We start from the raw sequence: 19,877 nt of genomic DNA, 5'->3' as shown, positions 1-19,877 counted from the left end.
CTATTTGGGCTGCTACTCAGACTTCTGGTCAGTGGATGAGTTTAAAGCAATGAAGTACTTCAGCGGGCAGAATATCCCATGTGGTGGGAACACAGATCTGTTTGCTTGCAGTCCATCCTCAAATTCACTCACCGCGATCATCACCACAGCATCGCCACCAAATGGCAAAGCCCAACCAGCACTGAAATACCTGAAATTTTATTAATGCCGAAGACATGAAGAAAATACATAGCATCTCTGTTCTTGAATGGAGAAACAATCTCACAGAAAGCCTGGCTCAATCTGCTTCCATCTTCTTGTGCCTTGAGCGGTGGCATCATTATTGCGACTAGCAACAATGAAAGGAATCACAGACAAACAGAAGAAACATGTGAAAGCCAAAGCCTCCCATGAGTGATGAAATAAAGACCTCCCAGAACTATCAGCAGGAGAAAGTATTCCTATCAGATTATTTCCTCTGGACATAATCATGTTCTGAGATGCAAACTATTTTCTTAAGCAGATAAGTTCTTGCTTATGTAATATAGCATTTGTAAACACATATTTCCATGAAACCTCAAATACATTAACCTGCTGTCCACAGAGGACACAGAGATAGCAGTGAATTATGCACTCTGCAGACCTGATTGACAGGGCATGGATCGAAGCAGAAGAAAAAGAGCAGTGATTGTGGGAACAGATGCAATACCCCAGAAAACACATTGATGAAGAACTCAAACAGAATGCAGTCATCTGTGATCACGAGTGAGTGATACACCGACTCCAACATCAAGCCCACTTCCAGGTGTATGCACGAGGCAGTACAGTACTCTGGCATGAAAGAACAGCCCCTTCAGATGCAGAGGAAAATAGCCTTGCTCCCAAAATAAGTGAACAGAAAAAAGAAAAAAAAGCAGTACATTGTCTATAAAACGAGACAGATGTTGAGCGGGTACAATGGTACCTTAAAGGTTCACGCAGATTGTGCTGTTCATGTTTAATGCTGTGGTCTCAAATGTGACCAAAGCTACAAAACTGAAGCACCCAACTGGGACTTGTCATGGACTTGGATACATAGGCAGAGGATCATGTCACCTTAGCAAGCATTGGATGAGAAGCACAGGAGGCTCAGAGAAAGGAATAAACCCACAGCACTGCAACGCTGTGAGCTTCAGTGAGCAGGCAGCTGGCAGGCTGGGTGGGAGGCAAAGAGGAGGCTGGGAGCGGCAGGGACCCGGTACACCAGGGACCACGGCTGTGGCTGGTCAGGCTTCCCTGCCTGCTGCAAAGGGCAGGAGGAGAAATGTACCTGGTGACCCTGGGAGACCTCAGAAGTGCATCTTAGAAATACATCCTTTTAGGGAACTGCACTGAGGGCAGGAATAAGCAACCACTCTTCATCTCTGAAGACTGTAAAAGATGGTGTGCTGATGGCAGGCTTTTCAAGCTTGAGCGGTGGGTGTCCACTGGCTATGGCCACCAAGTCTGCAAAAAGTACCAACCAAAATATACCCACTTAAGAGTCACTCAGCTGGAGATACAAGCCCTGAACAGAAAAATGATAGGACACCCACTAATCAAAAAAGGGCCTAAGCTCCCATCAATTTTATTTTCAGCCTGCTGTAATAAAATAAGCCTAGCTGTTTGAAAACTATTTGGAGAATGTGTTTTTATGGGCCTTCTGTTAAGGCCAAAGAGTGCTTGGGGTGCTTGTGGGACGGCAGATTCAGGTGCCAAAATGATGAGTAGGAAGAGGTGTGTCATACTGACACTTTAGACCTACCTCCTGTCATCCAGTGCTTCTGCAGAACACTGCAAAAAGGGGCTCCCCATTGCTAGCATTTCTGTCTTAGTATTTCTGAAGACCATTCTAATTACTGAAAGTGCCACCAAAATTGCAGTAACACTGATACTGTTTTTTATGCTGATCCTTTGCAGAGAAAAATCAGGGTGCCTTTGATCTGGATCACCTCTCAGGTGCTTATGTCTATCTTGATATGGCATAAGCCAGACATAGAAGTTAGAGAGAGAGAATATTTAAAGAATGAACCAGCTAAAACAAGATGTCAGCCCCCAATTGTACATTTCTTAAGATTACAGCAGACATATTGCTGGATTCCAGGTCTTTGCTAGCACTCACGACAGGAAGCTGCTGCAGTTAGGGAGCTCTGCAGGGTCTTGTCACTCAGAGAGCAAATATGGGCTGAAAAGTGTAATGTCTTTTTCTTTTTGTTACATCTTTGGGTAATGCAGATATGATCTCCAGCTACCAGCTGAACAGTAAATCAAAATGCTTGCAAAACAAAAACACGCACACACACAAAAGAGAAAGACAAATAAAATACATTCCCTTCCCAACAGTAATTAGACACAAAATAAGAGCAGCCACCAGTATTTTTATTCCTTAAGCAATTTTTTACTGTCATTGATGTCAATTGGCTTTAAAACAAAGCCTCAGCTCCACAGTTAAAAAGAATGCATTTGCCATGTTAGTCAAAATCAGTCTTACAGGATCTCACGTAAATTTCTGGACACAAAATGCATAGTCGAAACAATTCTGATCCTATGTTTGTTTTAAACACTTACATTGCATTATGAATTACAAGACAGTAACTTCCTCTAAGGGCTAAAATCCATAACTGGAACAAAATGACAAGCGCACCTCTTCAGCACTGTGGTCTCCTTCCACCATCTGCTGGGTTTCCTTTGTTATTGCAGGAGTTAAAAGTCAGGCTCTTTTTTAACATGATTACTTATTTTAATCTTCTCCCCTTCCCTCATCTCTCAGGTATATTTTATCACTTATGAAGTTCTGAATGATGAAGTTTTGCTAATCCTTACTGAAATGTCATATCTTACCAAATTTATTGCCAGATATGAGGGTATTTTTTAAGAGAAAGGAAAGGTTTAATTTGTTTTTGTGAGCATAAACCCATTCATTTTTGGTTATTTTTCTTTCTAAAGTGAAAGAACATTTTACTGAAAAAAGTAGGTTGTTTCCTGTCTCTAACTGACTCTTTCTTAACTGGGTATTACTCCATACCAGCATGAACAGGATTTTGGCTTGGACTTCATATCATAAGTCATGAGTAACCAAGTATCTCTTGCAACATTTTATGAACAGAGATCCACAAATTAGAAGCTACACAAAAGTTTATTTTCTTCAGAGTCCAGGATGAATCTGCCTCAATGTTGTTTAGGTGGGGAAAGTATTTATATAATATGAACCGAGTATATTTACATAGAATTATCAAGAGATGAGAAATGCTGAATTCCCCTTCCTCACACAAAGTCAAACATGCACACACCTCAATTCTATTTTCAGACTTGTTCTTCTTAGTAGCAGACATTTTAGGATGCCTCACAGTCCAGAATATGGAACTAGTTAGCATTTGTGCATTTAGTGTCAAAAACTATGTATCAACATGGACGTTTAGGACCTTTTTGGTATGTGAGAAGATCTCATCAGAAAGGTAAAGAAGGAACATGCATTTTGGCCTGGTAATGATGCTGAATCTAGAACAGGATTTTAAGACAGTTTGTCTGAGAACTTCCTTGCAGAGCTAACCAAAAGTTGGGAGTTTTCTCACTGGCTTTTGTTTCCCAAATGTTGTTGTGAGGAAAAATCTGCACCATGATCTGTAAACACCATTTTTTTTCAAGCACAGATGGTCAGAGATCTCTAGAGTGGACTTACCCAAATGTAACTCCAATATGAGCATGTATTATAAAACCAGTTTCCCGTGAAAAAGATTGCAAGATCTCCAAAGAAACAGCTTTGCTCAGCATTCATATATACAGTAATTTCAATGGAAACCAGAAGGCGTCTAGGCTAAGGTCAAATGCTTCTGGAAAATGCCATTTCTTTTTTTTTTTTTTTTAAGAAAGCAATTATTTTACAATATAGTGTTATGCCTCTACAGTGGGAAGTTTCAAGAATTATGCAACACTGAATAAAAAAAAAGAGAACTAAGTAGATGCAGTGACAGGAGATGGAGGTCGAAGAAAACATCTTAATGTCAAGATTCTCAAAGATGGAGAGCTATTTTGGATGCCTCCATTTTTGGGTAGCTACTAGAGGAGAGTCATACTTTCAGAAAATGATTCAGCTTCTGAATGATGGGTTCCATTAAAGTGTTTCTATTGCCCAAAACCTGATGACTAGTTATTGTGGTCTTCAAGTTGTGTGATTATTGTGGTACATTTTCCTGAGTGTAAAAATGGGTTAATGAATACCTCAGCAGTGTGCTTTGAGGCTTCATACATTATTGTCTATAAAATGCTTTGAATGGACTTTAATGGAAGACCTCATAAATGTGTAAAAGACTACTATTATCATTTTTTACAAGATTGAGATTTAAGGGATGAAGCAAAAAAGAAATGTTGTGACAATATGATAAATGCCTCTTTTTTACTATTCCTGTATGGAGAGCGGGAAGAGAAACCAAGGTAGACCTGCAAGGCCAATGTAATTAATTAATTTATAACTGGAAAATGCTTTAAAAGAAACACCCACTGCCTTTACAATGAAATTGTAAAAGTGAGGCATTTCTAAAAATGAGCTGATCTGTGGGTTTGTCCTTTGATCCCACTACCTTTAAAGTACACGACAAAATCCAAAGAGATTGTAACCTCTTGGAAAACCTTTTACAGCATCAAACAAGAGCCCTCCTCTGACTTTGAAGATATCCTGCAATCAATTAAGAAGGCCCTAAATGATGTTGGAATGAGTCAGGAGTTTTGCAGAATAACTGGCAGGCTTCCACTTGGAGAGAATCACTGGGAATATGAGAAAACAGGGAAGATTAACCATCCCCATTAAAGACAACAGCATTAGGAGCTGTTTTCAAAACACCAGAGCTTCTTCTTGCCTAATGCTTTCAAAGCTGCTGTTCTCAGCTAAACAGATGAGTTGTTCTATGTCTTTAATTTTAGTATGGGAAATTCAAAATAAACTTGGAAGAAATTCTTTGAAGTCAAATGCACAAGTCAAAATGTGAAAATTACACCTTGACACAACTGACTCCAGTTTCTTTCCTTGTGGGGTTAGTTAAACCAGCGTAACCTAAACTACTATGGAAGATAAAGGAGAATATTTGAAACCTGTTTTCCCTTGCTTTACACTGATGTAAAAGACTGTGAGAGATGGAAGGCAGCAGTGGTCTGGGCCTTTCTCATGACTTCCCACTGAGGAAACCTTGCTCTCAAGTTGGTCAGTGCCTGACCAATTCCTCCACTGATCTGAAAACCGAAGATAACTTCTCTGTACCTAGTGGACTATCTCTATTCTCCCAGAATGGACTCATCCCTGAAAAGCTACTCACCTACGGTTATTTTCTGAAGCTGAGGAGCTACAAAGTTCTTCATACCTGGCATTCTGAAAAGACAGTGAGTTGCAAACCTTCACATTTGCAAAGAAAAATACCTAGGAGCTGGAAATAAAGTGAGAGCTTCCTCCCTGCCTCCTGGCCTCTCTTCCTTTCTTCTTTCCTCCTTCCCCAAAATAAAGCGGCATTTTGCTCTATTCCCATGGAAGTGAGAACCAGATGGGTCCTTGTGGTTTGCTTTCGTTATATTTGAGAATTTTTTTTAATCCACCTTCCTGTAGTATTACTCCCAGTAATAACACCAGGGCTTTAGAAAGACTCCCAGGGTTGCAGCTGGTAAATTTTCAAGCAGAAGCTACGGAGTATTTTCCCCACTACAGTAGATCCTCTTATCTGGTTCATCAATAGAATCCCCTGTACACTAAAATCCAGAGGCAGCAAAATACCCAGGCATGTGCTCAGAGATAAGCTCGTGTTTACATGACTTGGTAGATGAAGACCTGGAGACAAAAGCTGTTATGGAGAAACTGTGATACCATATGGACATTCTCTCAATTGTCACATTTCTTCCAGATCTATATTTGCATTTCAGGCTGAAAGCTGGAGAAGCATGGATTACATACATTTTAACAGCCCTTTTGCTCCCCTGCAGAGCAATGGTAAAATCTATATAAGCCTTAACACCCAGCTCTGAGTCCTACCAAGGGGGAGAGGTCAAAAATGAATGGTGCAGCCTACAGCTGAATGGAAAGTCCTAATTTTTTTTTTTTTTTTAAAAAGGAAAGCAAACAGGGTCAACAAATGGGAAAGCTGACCGTTACGGGGAAGCATTTTAATTCTAGTCTGTACAGCAAATGCTCTTCAGCTACATGAAGCAGATAAAAAAAGACTGCAGATTTCAGTAGTGTCCTGTCAAGTAGGTTAGCAAAATAAAGACAGATGGCAAAGGATTATATCTAATTATTTTTCCTAATTCATCTTTTCCTGACCATTCCACTGCACTCAGTCTAACTAGAGATTTACCAGTTTAACTTCCTCTCTATAGCTCACAGTGACAAACTGCATAGTATAGATTTGCAACTTCCCATCATTAGGAATGTTTAATTGGACACAACTGCTTTTCATCAGCTGCTTTTAAATGCTGTTTCTGAACAAAGGATTTTTACAGTGTTCCAACAGTAGAAGTCTAGCTTCATTTTTAAAGCAAACATCCTAAAAAGCCCAGGTCTATCAGAGTGCTTCTGGTGAATGTAGCTGTCCTGCACAGTCAAAGAATTTCAGGCTGGAATCTCTTACCTAGATGTGGGTAATCCCACAGCACTGCCCTAAAGATACCTTACTGGTTTTTTCCTGTGCTCTTTTTTCCTGTGCAGATAAAGAAAGGAAGCCAGGTAGTGCAGTCCTGATAATGCCAAAAGTGCGCAGTCCGTGATTCAGTGCGAGAGGACCTGTTGTGCAGTCATGGCTCCTGTCATTGCCTGCCTGTCTGATTCTGTTCTTCCTCCTTCTCCACTCGATTATTTAAAGTGATTTTTTGAAAATTCCCACTGGTTTTTGATGTCTCTGTTTTCCAATGCCTGGTTTGAGACACATTGAGCCTGATTTTCCGAGGTGTTAATGATCGATAATAGCTCCTTAGGTAGACAATGGGGAACTGACCTATCTAGCACTTTCCTAAGCCTGTAGTATCTTCAGTGAAATGGGGAGAGGTGCATCTAGCACACATCTGTGCTGCCTCTCTGCTTCTCCTAATGGCTTTTACACCTCCCTCTGTATTAACACCTCTCGAAAATTCTGTTTTAGACAGTCCTTTTGTTTTCTGTGCAGTAATCATTCTTCTCTTTGAGTTTCTAAATTTCTCCAGTAAAATTCTGGGAAACGTCAGTTACCTTTCTTCCTATATCTTTCATCTTAATTTCCTCTCCTCTCTTTTTCTCCACTATCACTTGCTTGCTTTCACCAGAAAAAAAAATTGGAAGGCACATATCAGTGACAACAGCACCATCTTTTGTTCTGCAGAGATTATGAAGGCTTCACTCTCATGTTTCTATGAGTCCTTCAAAGATGGGTCTGGTTGAAAAACTTGGAGCTAGAGCTGGATCTGAACTAACTCTTCATGAGGTTCAATATCTGAACAAGTCTGAATGTATGTGGGGAAGTATGGGTATATGAAAATCTACAAAAACTTCAGCTCTCATAGCACTTATCTCTGTGAGCCACCTTTACATTTGTCTTATTGTCCTTGTAAAAGCTCAGTTGCAAAACTCAGGCTACTTTTGCTTTCCTTCCCTGTGGCTTGACACATTGCCAGTTTCTGATTTTGTTTATTTTTTGTTTATTTGTTTATTTATGACAATTAGTGTTATCCTTATTCTCTACCGATTGTCACTGGGCAGGAAATATGCAGCCCGAATAGATGACAAAATACACACAGACAGGGGATCAGCTTATCAGGCCACATAGAAATCCATAGACCACAGAAGGTCATAAACCATGTGCTGCCTAAAATTTGTGTCACTGTTCCAAGAAAGGGATGTTTGGGGTATAAAAGAGGAAAATGAGGTGGGAGTTAGCATGAGAAAAAGCATGAAGCATGAAGTCTTACTTGAAAGTCTAATATATGGACAATCAAGACTGGCAGCATGGGTAGGTCAGTGTGCAAGTCAACGTTTTGGTATTAGATAAGAGGATGGGGAAGGACAGGCTAATGGGTCTGGAAAGGAAAAGGGAGAAGAAGCAGCATATGTTTGATGTAACAAGAAGAGGGAGCCAGCAGAGGGACATAAAGGGAGAGGTGGAGAGGTCAAAACAGCAGGCTAAGAAACAGATCTTCGCAACAGCAAGATCTAATTAGGGTAAGATTGCTTTTGTTAAGCCAGGGAAGGGGATGAGAATGTGTTACGATGACAGCCCAGATAGTAATTTTAAGTATGTGGGTAGATAGGAATGGGCCTGTTGGGGAGAAATTCTGCAGACAGAATTCACAAGATACAGCGTTTGCTTGTCTTTCACAATGGAGTCTAGGAATAGAAATGTGGGGCTAGCTACTCAACAGGTAGCTTGTGAGCAGTGATAGCTGGCATACTATAATAACAGTTGACATACTGTTACTGTGATTGGGATATAAGCATCAGACTGGAATGCAAGTGTTGAAATTAACACTGAAATGGAACTGGAGAGGACAAACTCCAGGCTCACTGTAAGTGGGTAGTAAGTTCAGCCATGAAAGGAAGGAGGGAGAGAAGGTGAAAGCTGGAGGGACAAGCTGAATCTCTTTTTAAAATGGTAAAGATTAAGACATGCTTGCATTTTGATGTGAAACAGCTGGAAGAAAGGTTTAAAGGCAAGGAGGAGGGGGGGGGAGTGGCAAATGAAATTAGTATGAGAGAATCAGGAGATAACAGCACAGCCACCTTGTGGAAGTGTTGTGACTAGCTTTTCTGGCTGCGTATCAATTATTTCCTCTTCCAGTTTGAACACTTCTGCCTCTATCCCTCTTAGCAAGGGGGTTCAAGAACTTCAGGGCAAACTGACTAAAATGAGGTGACTTTCTGCTTTCCCTTTCTCACCTCTTGTAACTCTCTTTTTCCTTATCCCCTGGCAGGGAGCAAAAGTTTCTCAGTAATAGCCCCTTTCTATTCCTCCACTTCCACCTACCTTGTCCAGCTTATATATGTCTGTACTTGGGTACAAACCTTTAACATAGTATCTGGTACCCTTTTCTCATCTATTCTCTTCACTGCAAGTGCTGTCTTGGAGCGAGATTCATGTACAAGCTATGTGCACTGCCAGGTTTTTTTTTGCACAACAGCACTGAGGAAATCTAGAAGACGATGCGACTATACCTAATTTTCTGGTAAGATTTATTGTATGGAGCACATCTGTGCTCTTCATTTCATTCTCCCATTTTATTGTGGCATAGGCATGTGGTGGGAAATTTTCTGCATGACTCTTTTTCAGAAATCTCCCATCTACTTCTCCTGCCTGCAGTGGGAGAGGAAGGAAAGGGCCGTGTTATGTACCTGCCCCTCCTAGAGATCTTACACTATGCAGACATGCTCCTGTGGACTCCAGCAAGGAAAGAAGACCATGCTGCGGGGACAGCTAAGCCATCCTCCTTATGAACTGTGCAGAATTACCTGTAAATCTGCAGGTGATAGTATGGGACTATAAGAGTTTTCATGAGAAGAAAGGTATTTTGTGTGATCCACCATCAACACGAAACTTTTTAAAGACATGTACTTGGCCTGGGCTCTAATAATCTAATGTGGTGCCTCAGTTCAGCAGTGACTTTACGGCAATGGCATGACACATCCTTCCAAAATTCTAAGTGGGGATTTCCAAGACTTATAACTAATTGCCTGTAGTTTATACTGTAGTTTTGTCCATGATCCTTTTCCAGTACAACCAACCGCTGGAATGATGATCCATGGATTGCTCCTAGTACAGAACTGCCTGATTGTTTGATCACAGGGGAAAATATTTACATCAGAACAAGTATACGTTTGTCTAAAAGAGTATGCAGTTAAATAAGGTACTGATTTTTAAACTAGGGGTGTGAGGAAGGAAACTCAGTCCTCTTGCATTGATAAATTGGTGTAGCATTGCGGGTCCTGATGAAAACCTATAAGGTACTATTAAGTGTCTAAGTTGTAAAATCAGCCCCAACTTGGTCAGCTAGTTATCATGTGCTGGAAACCCAAACCATCAGCAAAGGTGTTGTCATAAAATTCAGATAAGAATCTGCAATAACATGTGTTTCTCATCTCTGTCCTCCCTCCCATAGGTTCAGTAATAATATTAAATGGCAGAGAGAGACTCTGGTTTAGGGAGAGGAGTGTGTAGTAAGCCCTACATCTGTTACAGGGAGTTGAGGTGTATTGTGTGGCCTGTGAAGAGGACATGTCCAGACCGGCCATTTATTTCAGGGCTGTCCACTATTGTGGTGGACTGATTTTGATGTCTCAGGTAATTCCTCTCAGTCTCATGTTTCTAAAACAGATTCATCTGATTGAGGGAAAATATCTCCTATGGCAGAAATAAAGCAAGCAGCCGCAGGCTGTCCTCTTTAAAAAAACCTGAGCTATTTCAGCCTTTGATCTAGCCCATATGCTGAGGTTGGAGCAAACTGGGACAGGTCAGGGAATACAAAATATCTTCTAAATAGGAGTGTGGAGTATATGAGAAATTGGCAGGTGTGGGATGTTCTGAGTGCTGAGGCTGGTGCAGTGCAGTAGGCCAATGCTGGAAGGGCTTTGGGAGCCTAGAGGAGGCTGCAGCTGGCAGGCTGGGGCCCTGCGGGCAGTGTTGGCTTGGGAAGAAGGCAGGGAAAGGTTGGGATAAGCTTGGAAAGTGGAGAAAACGGAACAGGACATGGTCTTTGGTGAGGTATGGGTATGTGTTGGAAATGTAGAGGTATAAGGCACAAATTTAGGGTCCTAGCATGAGGACACTTAACCAGCGAGGGTGTGAATGCTGTGGCTCTTGCCACTTGAAAATTACAAAATACTGCTCCTTGCCCCTTTTCTCTCTTAATTCCATATCCACCTTTCTGATTTTAGGGGGGTTTTGTTGTTGTTGTTTGTCTTTCCACATCTTGTTCCACTCAGAAGCTCCCAAGCCTGATCTCCCATGGACTTAATTTCTCACTTACTTCTTCTTGTCTGATAAGATGATCTGCAGTGAAACAGTTCAAATTTAAATGCTGATGTTTAACTTGATGTAATAAGACTTTAGATTCGGCGCCCCACTGTGATAAAAATAAAGGCAAGGCAGAATTCAGACAATAATGGAGAAATGGCACGGCACCTAGTATTTTATTCCATTTTGATTACTACTTGCTGCGCAGACCTTTAACGCTTCATTTAGTTAAGTCTTACAGGTGCCTGCAAGGGAAGAGTAAGATGGTAATAAAGAAGGGATACCCTGCTTGGCACTTTTTCAAGCCTGATAAAAGAAACACCCACAATTCATCAGGCTGCATGCTGTAAGTAAGAAATGGAAGAATTACTAAAGACAATGGAAAAGAAAACAAAATGTATTGTGGCATGAAGGAGATTTCAACTGTAAGCATTCTATTTACTCACACACAATATACTCATTCCTCTGAAAAATGTTTTTGTGTCTGTGAAACAAAGTACTAGGTTTTACTTTACATTTAAGTAAATGTATCTGAAGTTTTCTTGAGTTTTTTCTGTATTTTGTATGTAATGGAACACATGCAGAGTGGTAAGGCATACAGAAACCATGTTAGCTAGCGGGTTTAAAATAATTCCTTTCCACCTTCTTTTTCTAGAATATATCACATATATAGTCACACTACATGTCCAGTTCTAATAAGAAGCTTTTGCAATCAGTAGACTCTCAAAGATAACAAATTTCCAAAAAAGTTTGGGGAAAATAGACAGCTAGGAAAAGGAGAGACTGTACTCATGTGCTGTGGAGAGAATGATCAAGTGGGAGCCAACACTGAAAACTTTAAAGAAGTCTTTTTTTCTTCCTTAGACGCTTAAGCAACTACAGTTTAGCCAAGGTAGCTGCCACACCCATTGGAAACTGTGTTGTACCCGTGCTGCTGCACAGGGAATTTGCTGTCCATTGCTTTCGTGGAAACAGAAGGTTCCAAGTGTGTCTTTTCCTATGACCCTGTCTTCTAGGAGAGGCGTTTGCCACCATTTTTGATGTGCCAATCCCTAAATTCTTTCAAGGGGATTGTAATCTTGTAGAGTGAATTTACACGTACTGGAAATCAGCTTGCTTTTCTTAGTTACGCTTTGGCTGCACCAGTACATTAACCAGCTTGGGAGTCGTTCTCTGGCCCCAGTGCCAGCGGCCTGCACCCTCGTGTCAAGCCACCAGCAGGGCACCAGCGCCCAGGAACGCCTCCGGTCTCTTTCTGAGGCAGACGCAGGGCCCTCGGGCAGACTTCTGGGATGCTGTGATGACAACGTAGACTCTTCTCAACGACTTCTATTGGCATAAATGGCAACAGGCATGACAGATGAAAAAACCCGAGCGTGTTGTGTTATTGCATAGCGCTGAGGGATATGGTGTGGTGCAGAATGTCAATGTTAGGTTAATGGTTGGACTAGATAATCTTCAAGGTCTTTTCCAACCTAGACGATTCTGTGATCTTGCGTTGTGACGTGTGAAGTGTAGTAAAGAGAGTTTCCAAGGCATACAGTGAAGGAACGTCACCCCCTCCAATGTAGCGCTGACGCCTGGGATGTCTCCGCCAGGCCCTCCCGCGCTCAGCCCCCGAGAACACGCAGGGGGTCAGGCCTTGCCTCGCCGCCGAGACAGCGGGAAACACGCGTGCGGACCCACGGCGCCGCGCAGGCCCGGGGGGTGGGTGCGGGGGGGTGTGCACGGCACCCGCCACCCCAGAAACCAGCGCTTCCAGGCGCCTGCTCCCCGCCCCGGCGCCACCGCCACAAAGCTCGCGCGACTTCTGCGACCGACCCGCGGGATCTGCCCGTCCCTGAGCTGCTGGCACCCCTCGGCGGGCCCCGGCGGGAGGACGAAGAGGAGAAGGAGGAAGAGGCGGTGGCCGCCTCGCCTCGCCTCCCACCGCCCCTCAGCGCCGCGCAGGGGGCCGAGGCGCCGCCGTTGGCGGGCGCCGGCCGGCCGGGCCCCGCCCGCCCCCGCCCGCGCAGGCGCGCCGGTGCCCGCTGCCCCCCGCAGGATGGAGGAGGTGCTGGCCGACGCGCTGCTGGCCGGCGGCGGGGACCCCTGCGCGCTGTTGCGGGCCGTCTGCGCGCCGCTCTCCGCCGAGCGCGCGGAGGCGCTGCGCCTCCTGCTCCAGCGCCTGGCCGCGGGCGGGCTGCCGCCGCCGCCGCCGGGCCAGGCCGAGGCGCTGCGGAGGGCCGCCTGGGAGGTGGCGCTGGAGCGGTGCCGGCCGCTGCTGCGCGGCGGGGAGGCGGCGGCGGCGGCGGGGGGGGGCTGCGGGGAGCGGGTGCGGGTGGCGCGGGCAGCGCGGGGGGCGCTGCGGCACTGCGTGCAGCTGTGCGGGGCGCCGCTGGCGGCGCGGCTGGCCCGCGACGCCCTGGCGGAGCTAGCGGCGGTCGGCGGGGCGGGGGCGGAGGCGGCGGTGGAGGCGCTGGTGGCGGCGGCGCCGCGGCTGGAGGAGCCGGCGCTGGTGGCGCGGTGCGTGGCGGCGGCGCTGGCGCTGGTGCGGGAGGAGGGCGAGGGCGAGGCGGCGGCGGCGCTGGTGGCCGGGCGGCTGCTGCCGGCGCTGGGCGGCAACGGGGCGGCCCTGCGGCCAGTCTGGGAGGGGCTGCTGGGCGCCAGCGGGCCGCCGCGGGCCGGGCGGACGCTGCTGGCGCTGAGCGCTCTGGCCGACGCGCTGCTGCCGGGCGGCCCGCCGGGCCCGGGGCCGGGGCTGGACGCGCGGCTGTGCCCGCGGTTCTGGCGGGTGGTGCAGGAGGGTCTGACCGAGCGGGACGGGCTGTGTCGGAAGCGGGCCCGCTACCTGCTGAAGCGAGCCCTGGACCTCAGCGGCGGGCAGCGCGCCCAGCTGCGCTGCCCCACGGACGGCGGAGACGGTACGGGGCGGCGGGGCGGGGCGGGGGGGGGGCGCGGCGCCGGCCGGGCCGAGCGGCCGGGAGGCAGCCGCCCCCCCCTCTGTTGGTGTGTTCTCCCGCTAGAGCCGAGCCTGTTCTGGTGGTCTGCTGAGAAGAACGAGAAGCTCCTGCAGTTCTGGGAAACTTACATCTTGATAATGGAAACTTTGGAAGGAAACCAGGTAGGAGCACCGGGAAATCTGTGCTTGTCGTCGTTGTAGGTGATGCCTTACTTCTGGCACGTGTACGTAAATATATTTAATTTTTTTGGCAAAATATTTCCAGTTTTGGTGATTGAGGGTATCTTAAGTAAGCATTAACAGGAATATTTTTATTTCGAGTTTCAAATATTTAAAATGCAACGTGTGTAATCCATTTGGAATAAATTCAGACCTCTCCTCTGCCTTTGGAATAATTCTGGTGAAAGCACTGGATTGAACTAAGAAAGAAAAGCCTGGATGGCAGGTTGTTGCAAGACCATGGGTAACCCCGGGTCTTAGTGAAAATGGGGCTATTGCACATAATAGCCTCTTTTCGGTGGAGGGGACTACATCTGTGTGCGCTTGTGGCCTTGCGTGGAAATACCGAGTTTGACTCGGCGTCCAGTGTACTTGGCAGAAAGATTCCTGTTGTCTTGAGGCTTCTGTAGTTGTGTCATATTGTGGCGTTAACTAGTAGTTGTGACTACCTCTTTGTAGGTATTTTATTTGTACGTAATTGTCCTGTAACTAAGAGAAGTAGTATTTACCAAAATGTTTAATTTTAGAGATTGGTGCTCTTCTTACTATAATTTTGGTGAATAGAATGGTTGGTTATTAGGAAGTATTGTTCTTATGATACAGTAGCATGGAAGTATCAGTTTTTCTTTAGTGCTAAACTACTATTGAGTGTTACACACCCAGTGCCGGGATCAGTTGCACAGGCGTTGCGGATTTATTCAAATGCAGTTATATTGTCAATTACTACGTTAACGCTATTGATAGTAAATTCTAGCCCATGAGTGCCAGTTCCTAGGTTTGAGAGATAAGCTGACTACTTATATTGCATCTGATTTGCCTTTCAGATCCATGTCATAAAGCCGGTATTACCAAAACTAAACAGTTTATATGAGCATGCTATTTCAGGGGAAAAAGGTAAGACATAACTTTTTCTGGAATACCTCCTAACTATTAGGCAGTTCAGTCACTTTTTTTTTTTTTCTTCTGCTGTTTTAGTCGCAGCTTTTTCTCGTGTTTTGTTTCTCAAACTAGCTGTCTTCTGGATAGCTGTTCCAGTTTTTGTGGGTCTGCTATATGCATAGGTTGCTTGACAGACATGCAGGCAGCACTGCTCTGCTCCAAGAAGAAGAAATTCTATCACTTCTTACTATGTTATCTTGAAATATTTTTTTCTGTCAGCAAGCCCAACTAAACCATCCTTTTCCCCTATGTGTTGCTTTACTTAAGCTAATGTGAAAATAAAACAAAGCCAGAGATTCTTGGGGCGGGTCATATGAGCCAAGTCACCTGCACAACTCTGTAAAAAAGGGAAAAAAAAACCCAACTTGTTGAAAGTGGGAAGAGAAGAAATAAAATGAGTGCTGAGACAGCATTTTGAAGGATGTAATGTCATCTTCTGTATGGCAAAATGGAGCCCATGTAATTGGGTAGTGCAAGATGTTAGAGATCTGTAAAGTGGGAAGACTACTAATGCGAAAGTGTTGCAGGTGAATACAGTGTTGGTGTGAGGAGAGTTGCAGGAAAAAGGACGTGGTTTTTGCACTTGTTAGTCATTTTAATTTGTATCTACTAAAATATAGAAGGTAGGTTTTGAAAGCCATGGTATTTTTTTTTTTTTTTGTATTGGAGATGGAGCAGGGTATCTTTGAAAATCTAATAGCTATAATCGTCTTCTTGTAACGTCCTGTGAGTTGATGATGATGATGTTGTGCAGAATGTCAGTATGTTGTGTGTTAGTATGTTCATGTGTTACTGTCATTCCTGTGTCATTTAGAAGAATTTGGTTTTGTAACAGGTTGTTGGTTGTTTCACCCATCATGGCACATGTGCATTTATAAACGAATGTTTGAGAGCGAGAATAAAACATTGACAAAGGAAGGCATTCTTCATTTTCTGGAGCTTTATGAAACAAAGCATCTTCCAAATTCACTTGGTTTTTCGGAGGTAAGGATGTTACTGTTACGTGCCAGAACAAACAGATGTTCTAATTTGTAATAGATCTTAACACTAATTGCCTCAGTAGTGTTGGAATTAGACACGGTCTGTAAAAATATCCTCTTATTTAGGTGTGCAAGTGATAGCAGTATTTGTAAGTGGCGTCAAATATATAATTACTTGAAAAATGGCTAGGCTAGAGGGAATGCATTTTTGAGTGCAGTCATTTGTTCCCATATTTCAAACTAATGCTCTCTAATTAAAGTTGGCTCCCAATCTATTGAGATGTGTTATCAGAAGTGAAATTCTCAGAGGGGTGATTGATGCTTCAGATTTTCAGAGCCTCCTGAACCTCTCCAAAAGTATTAATTAATATTAATTGATTGAACAGGGTCTTGGATACACCTGGTCAACAGACTTCAAGTCTGTGCATATTGTTTCCTACTCAAGGATGGATTTTGAAGATCCATTGCTTGATAACCCTGTGAGGAGGTGAACGTCTTTGTATACGAGTGTAATTGGTATATTACTGTATCCTATTAAAAACCACACTCTAAAATATTCTGTATGTGAGAAGAAATACTGTAAGTTTAAAGTTACTAATTTTTTAAAATTAGTATCATATGTAGGTTGACTCCCCAACCAGCCTACACCTTAGTAAGGAATGATCTATATTATACTATTATTTCTTTCTTCTCTCCTTTATAGAAGGAGTGTTGCACTCAGAGGTTAACATTGTTGATTTATACAAATTAAGTCAGCCTATTGATGACTAACTTGAAATCCAGTCAACCTTAAAATACACCCTAAATCTTTCTACCTGTGTTGGCCCCTAGTCCTTCTTTTATTTCCTGTTTAAATATAATTTCTCTGTCTGTTTGCTCAAAGGGTTTCTTATTTGCCTGCACCTTTCACAGTGCTCTGTGAAATGTACCTAGTGAAAAAATCGCTTGCTTGTTTATTCTCCTGCTTCGCTTTCTCTTTAGCTTCCTCCCCTTCTTGCTCCTACTGTTTACAATTATCGAGAGTGTTCTCTAATTTCTGACTCTGTCCTTTTAAAGTCAGGTGAAATAAGTCTGGTTAGCCTCTACGTAACAGTGTCTTACAAGTGTACATTTTGCTATTGTTCTTGTTTCCTTTTATCAGTTTATTATTGGACCATTAATGGATGCCCTCTCAGAAAGTTCCCTCTATAGCAGGTAAGCCACTGATTTTTATTTTTTTTTTTTTCCAAATGTACTGATTGTTGGAAATGTATTTTAATAATACTGGTTAGCATATGTGGGTAAAATGTTGGATAAAGGAAACCACACTAATAAACAAATGGTGTTGCTAAACTTCCTGACAGGTAAGGAGTTTTTCAGGAAAGGTGGGTGGCTGCAAGTAAGATGAAGTAGGTTCAATTTAATCCTAGTAATAGCAACATAGGGATGCCTCAAGGTCCTGTTTTACACCTGATGTTGAAATATTAATTTGGAAATGAAGTGAGATATGATAAATGAATAACTTAAGTATTTTTTTTTTCCTTCTCATATTCTTGCCGCACACAGAAGGGGCTGCTCTGATTGTTGCCAGTTCATAACTGGTTCGAGTGGTTTTTTGATAGTGCCTGATTATCTTTTGGGAAGTGAATACTTTTTCACAGGAGACTATTTGTGGTCGACAGATGACAGTAGCCGCTCTTGGTGAAAATACACAAAGAACGGATAGAAGTTTGAGGAGTTGCAAGTCGCTCTATATTCAGTGTACTGATGGTGTTCAGTCCTTTGGGCTAGTTGCATGGAGAGTACTGAGAGTGGGGAATAAAGTGCCGAGTGCACTTCATATGCTCAGCATTATGCCAGATGGCTTGGGTGATTAAGTTAGCAATCTGAAACTCATTTTAGAACAATGTTGGAGGAGCCTTGACTGGCTGACCTTGTTAGGCAGCTAGAAAAGTTGACACTGTCTCTTCATTCACTTTTTTTGGGGAAAAAATGTGATTGTTGTTTATTAAACTAGTGATCAGTTTGGATTGGGTGACTCTGGATAAAGTGTAGTCGAAATAGGTTGTTTCCTGTAAACAGGAGAAATGTGACCTCTTTGGGCTCTCGTCTCGGTATGCTGCAGTTTGCTGCCGTATGCTTTCCATGGACATACATGGATGGGAAGTCAGAGGTTGAAGCAAGTGCTGAGTGTTTTGGTGTGTATGTTAAGAACTGTGTTGAATCCATGCTTCATAATCTTTCTTAGCTTCTATATTTTTGGTGAAATGTGTTGGCATATGTAGAGGAGGGTACATGTTTGTGTATATCAAGAATATACAAAGATGTTACAATTAATGTCAAGCTGTATGAGAGAGAACTGTAAAATCTCATGACTGATGCTAATCCTTGATAGCCCAGATCCTGAGACTTCTGGTGAGACACAGGTTGTCTCTGTTGGTCTCATGGAGTGCTTCTTGCATCTTTACTTAAAACCTTCTGTGCTGGTCAGTAGTTTTCTTTATACTGACTTTATAATCTTGCTCCCTAGCACGCTTGTGTAGGTAGCTTGTCTTTGCTGTTCTCCAGATCAGGCTGGTTGCATTTCCACTGCGTGCAACTGATCTTATCCTGTGGGTCCTGGCAACCTGCTCCCTGCAGGCCCATGTCATTCTGTGGGTGTGGGCACGGGGTTGAAAGGACAGTGGGTGTGGGCTCAGTGTAAGATACTGTCAATTCTGAGTAACTTGACTTGAGGCTATGCTTGAATGCTGGAGTGTGCCACCACCATGTCCTTGTAGGTGGCCAGGAAGAGTGATGCTGTTGTGACTGTCCCCATCCTTTGTGTGTTTGCTGTTGGAATATTGGGATAAGTGGAGGATGCAAACTGATGCACTGCCATCTCTATGGCCTGTTGGAGCAGTCTCTGCAGTGAATTAACCACTGAACTGCACTTTGTTTTTGTTTAGGGGCAATCCTACTTGTAGCTGTTAACATGCCAGTTGTGTATTTGATGTTTTAAAACCCAACAGGACACCAGGTCAGTTAATGGGAGCCTGTCCTCCTTTGGGAATGAGGCTACAGAAGTTTTTGGCTACGTATGTCATGCTTCTTCCAGAGGAAGAAAAAGGTATGTTTCAGTTTCACCTTTATCTTTTTTTAAAATGCAGAAACCAAAGAAAAACTATGGACCCGTTTTCTGTATCTCATGTAAACTTTTACCACTATTTTTCTACATTGAGAGAAAAAAGAATAGTTCTACTTGTGGCAGTGGAGTTTCAAGAGGAGAGAGAGGTCTTCAGAGGTTTTGAGGGATGCTGCAGTATTAAGCTACAAAATTGTTTTAGGGGCACACTGGAGCAGACTTACTTTTTTTAATGAAAAAAACCCCAAACTAACTCTTAAGTTCTGAAGGTGAACAGCATTTGCAGATTCTTTTTTCTTTGTCAGTGTAGATAATACTGTGCTGAGCAAAATCTTTAGAACTATTCTTTTTTTGTTTGTTTTGGAGGTCTTGGTGTGGGGTTTTTTTGCTTGGGTTGGTTTGGCAGATACGTTAAAAAACTTCAGACTTAAAGTCACAACCTGTGTAGTAGGCATTCAAAAGAGCCAGTCCAAATGCTGAAGCAGAAGCTGAATAAGGATTCTTTTATTGTGAGGTTAGATGGAGGAAGATTTCTGACATTGTTCCAAATGTTGGTGTTAGTGTAGGCTGAAAAGAAGGAGCAACCTTTGACAGGCCAGCATTTAATATCTGGTTTAATTGGATTAAATAAGGGTAGAACCGTCTCTGTTCAGTACCCTGTATCTACAGGTACATATTCTGGTAGGAAATACCTTACATGTTTGTAATGCCTTAGGTGTCCTGTTTCTCTGCCCTGTCTCAAGGCATAT

The 19,877-nt window shown here is 43.4% G+C and overlaps 1 protein-coding gene across 2 annotated transcripts in view; it reads left to right on the top strand.

The window, feature by feature from the left end:
* Positions 1 to 12,990: 12,990 nt before the first annotated feature.
* Positions 12,991 to 19,877, top strand: part of TARBP1 (tRNA guanosine 2 -O-methyltransferase TARBP1) — a 39,468-nt gene continuing 32,581 nt past the window's right edge. The window contains exons 1-6 of one of the 2 annotated variants that reach the window (XM_074863151.1): positions 12,991 to 13,849; positions 13,952 to 14,049; positions 14,931 to 15,000; positions 15,881 to 16,029; positions 17,167 to 17,219; positions 19,016 to 19,113. In XM_074863151.1, coding sequence (XP_074719252.1) covers positions 12,991 to 13,849; positions 13,952 to 14,049; positions 14,931 to 15,000; positions 15,881 to 16,029; positions 17,167 to 17,219; positions 19,016 to 19,113 — 1,327 coding nt within the window. The remainder of the gene's footprint in view (positions 13,850 to 13,951; positions 14,050 to 14,930; positions 15,001 to 15,880; positions 16,030 to 17,166; positions 17,220 to 19,015; positions 19,114 to 19,877) is intronic. The other variant, XM_074863152.1, reaches the window with a different exon arrangement.

This window comes from Strix uralensis, chromosome 3 (assembly GCF_047716275.1).
Source record: "Strix uralensis isolate ZFMK-TIS-50842 chromosome 3, bStrUra1, whole genome shotgun sequence".
In the NCBI taxonomy this organism is placed as follows: Eukaryota; Metazoa; Chordata; class Aves; order Strigiformes; family Strigidae; genus Strix; species Strix uralensis.
Note: the sequence above shows the minus strand (reverse complement) of the source record. Positions and strands in the feature narration are given on the sequence as shown.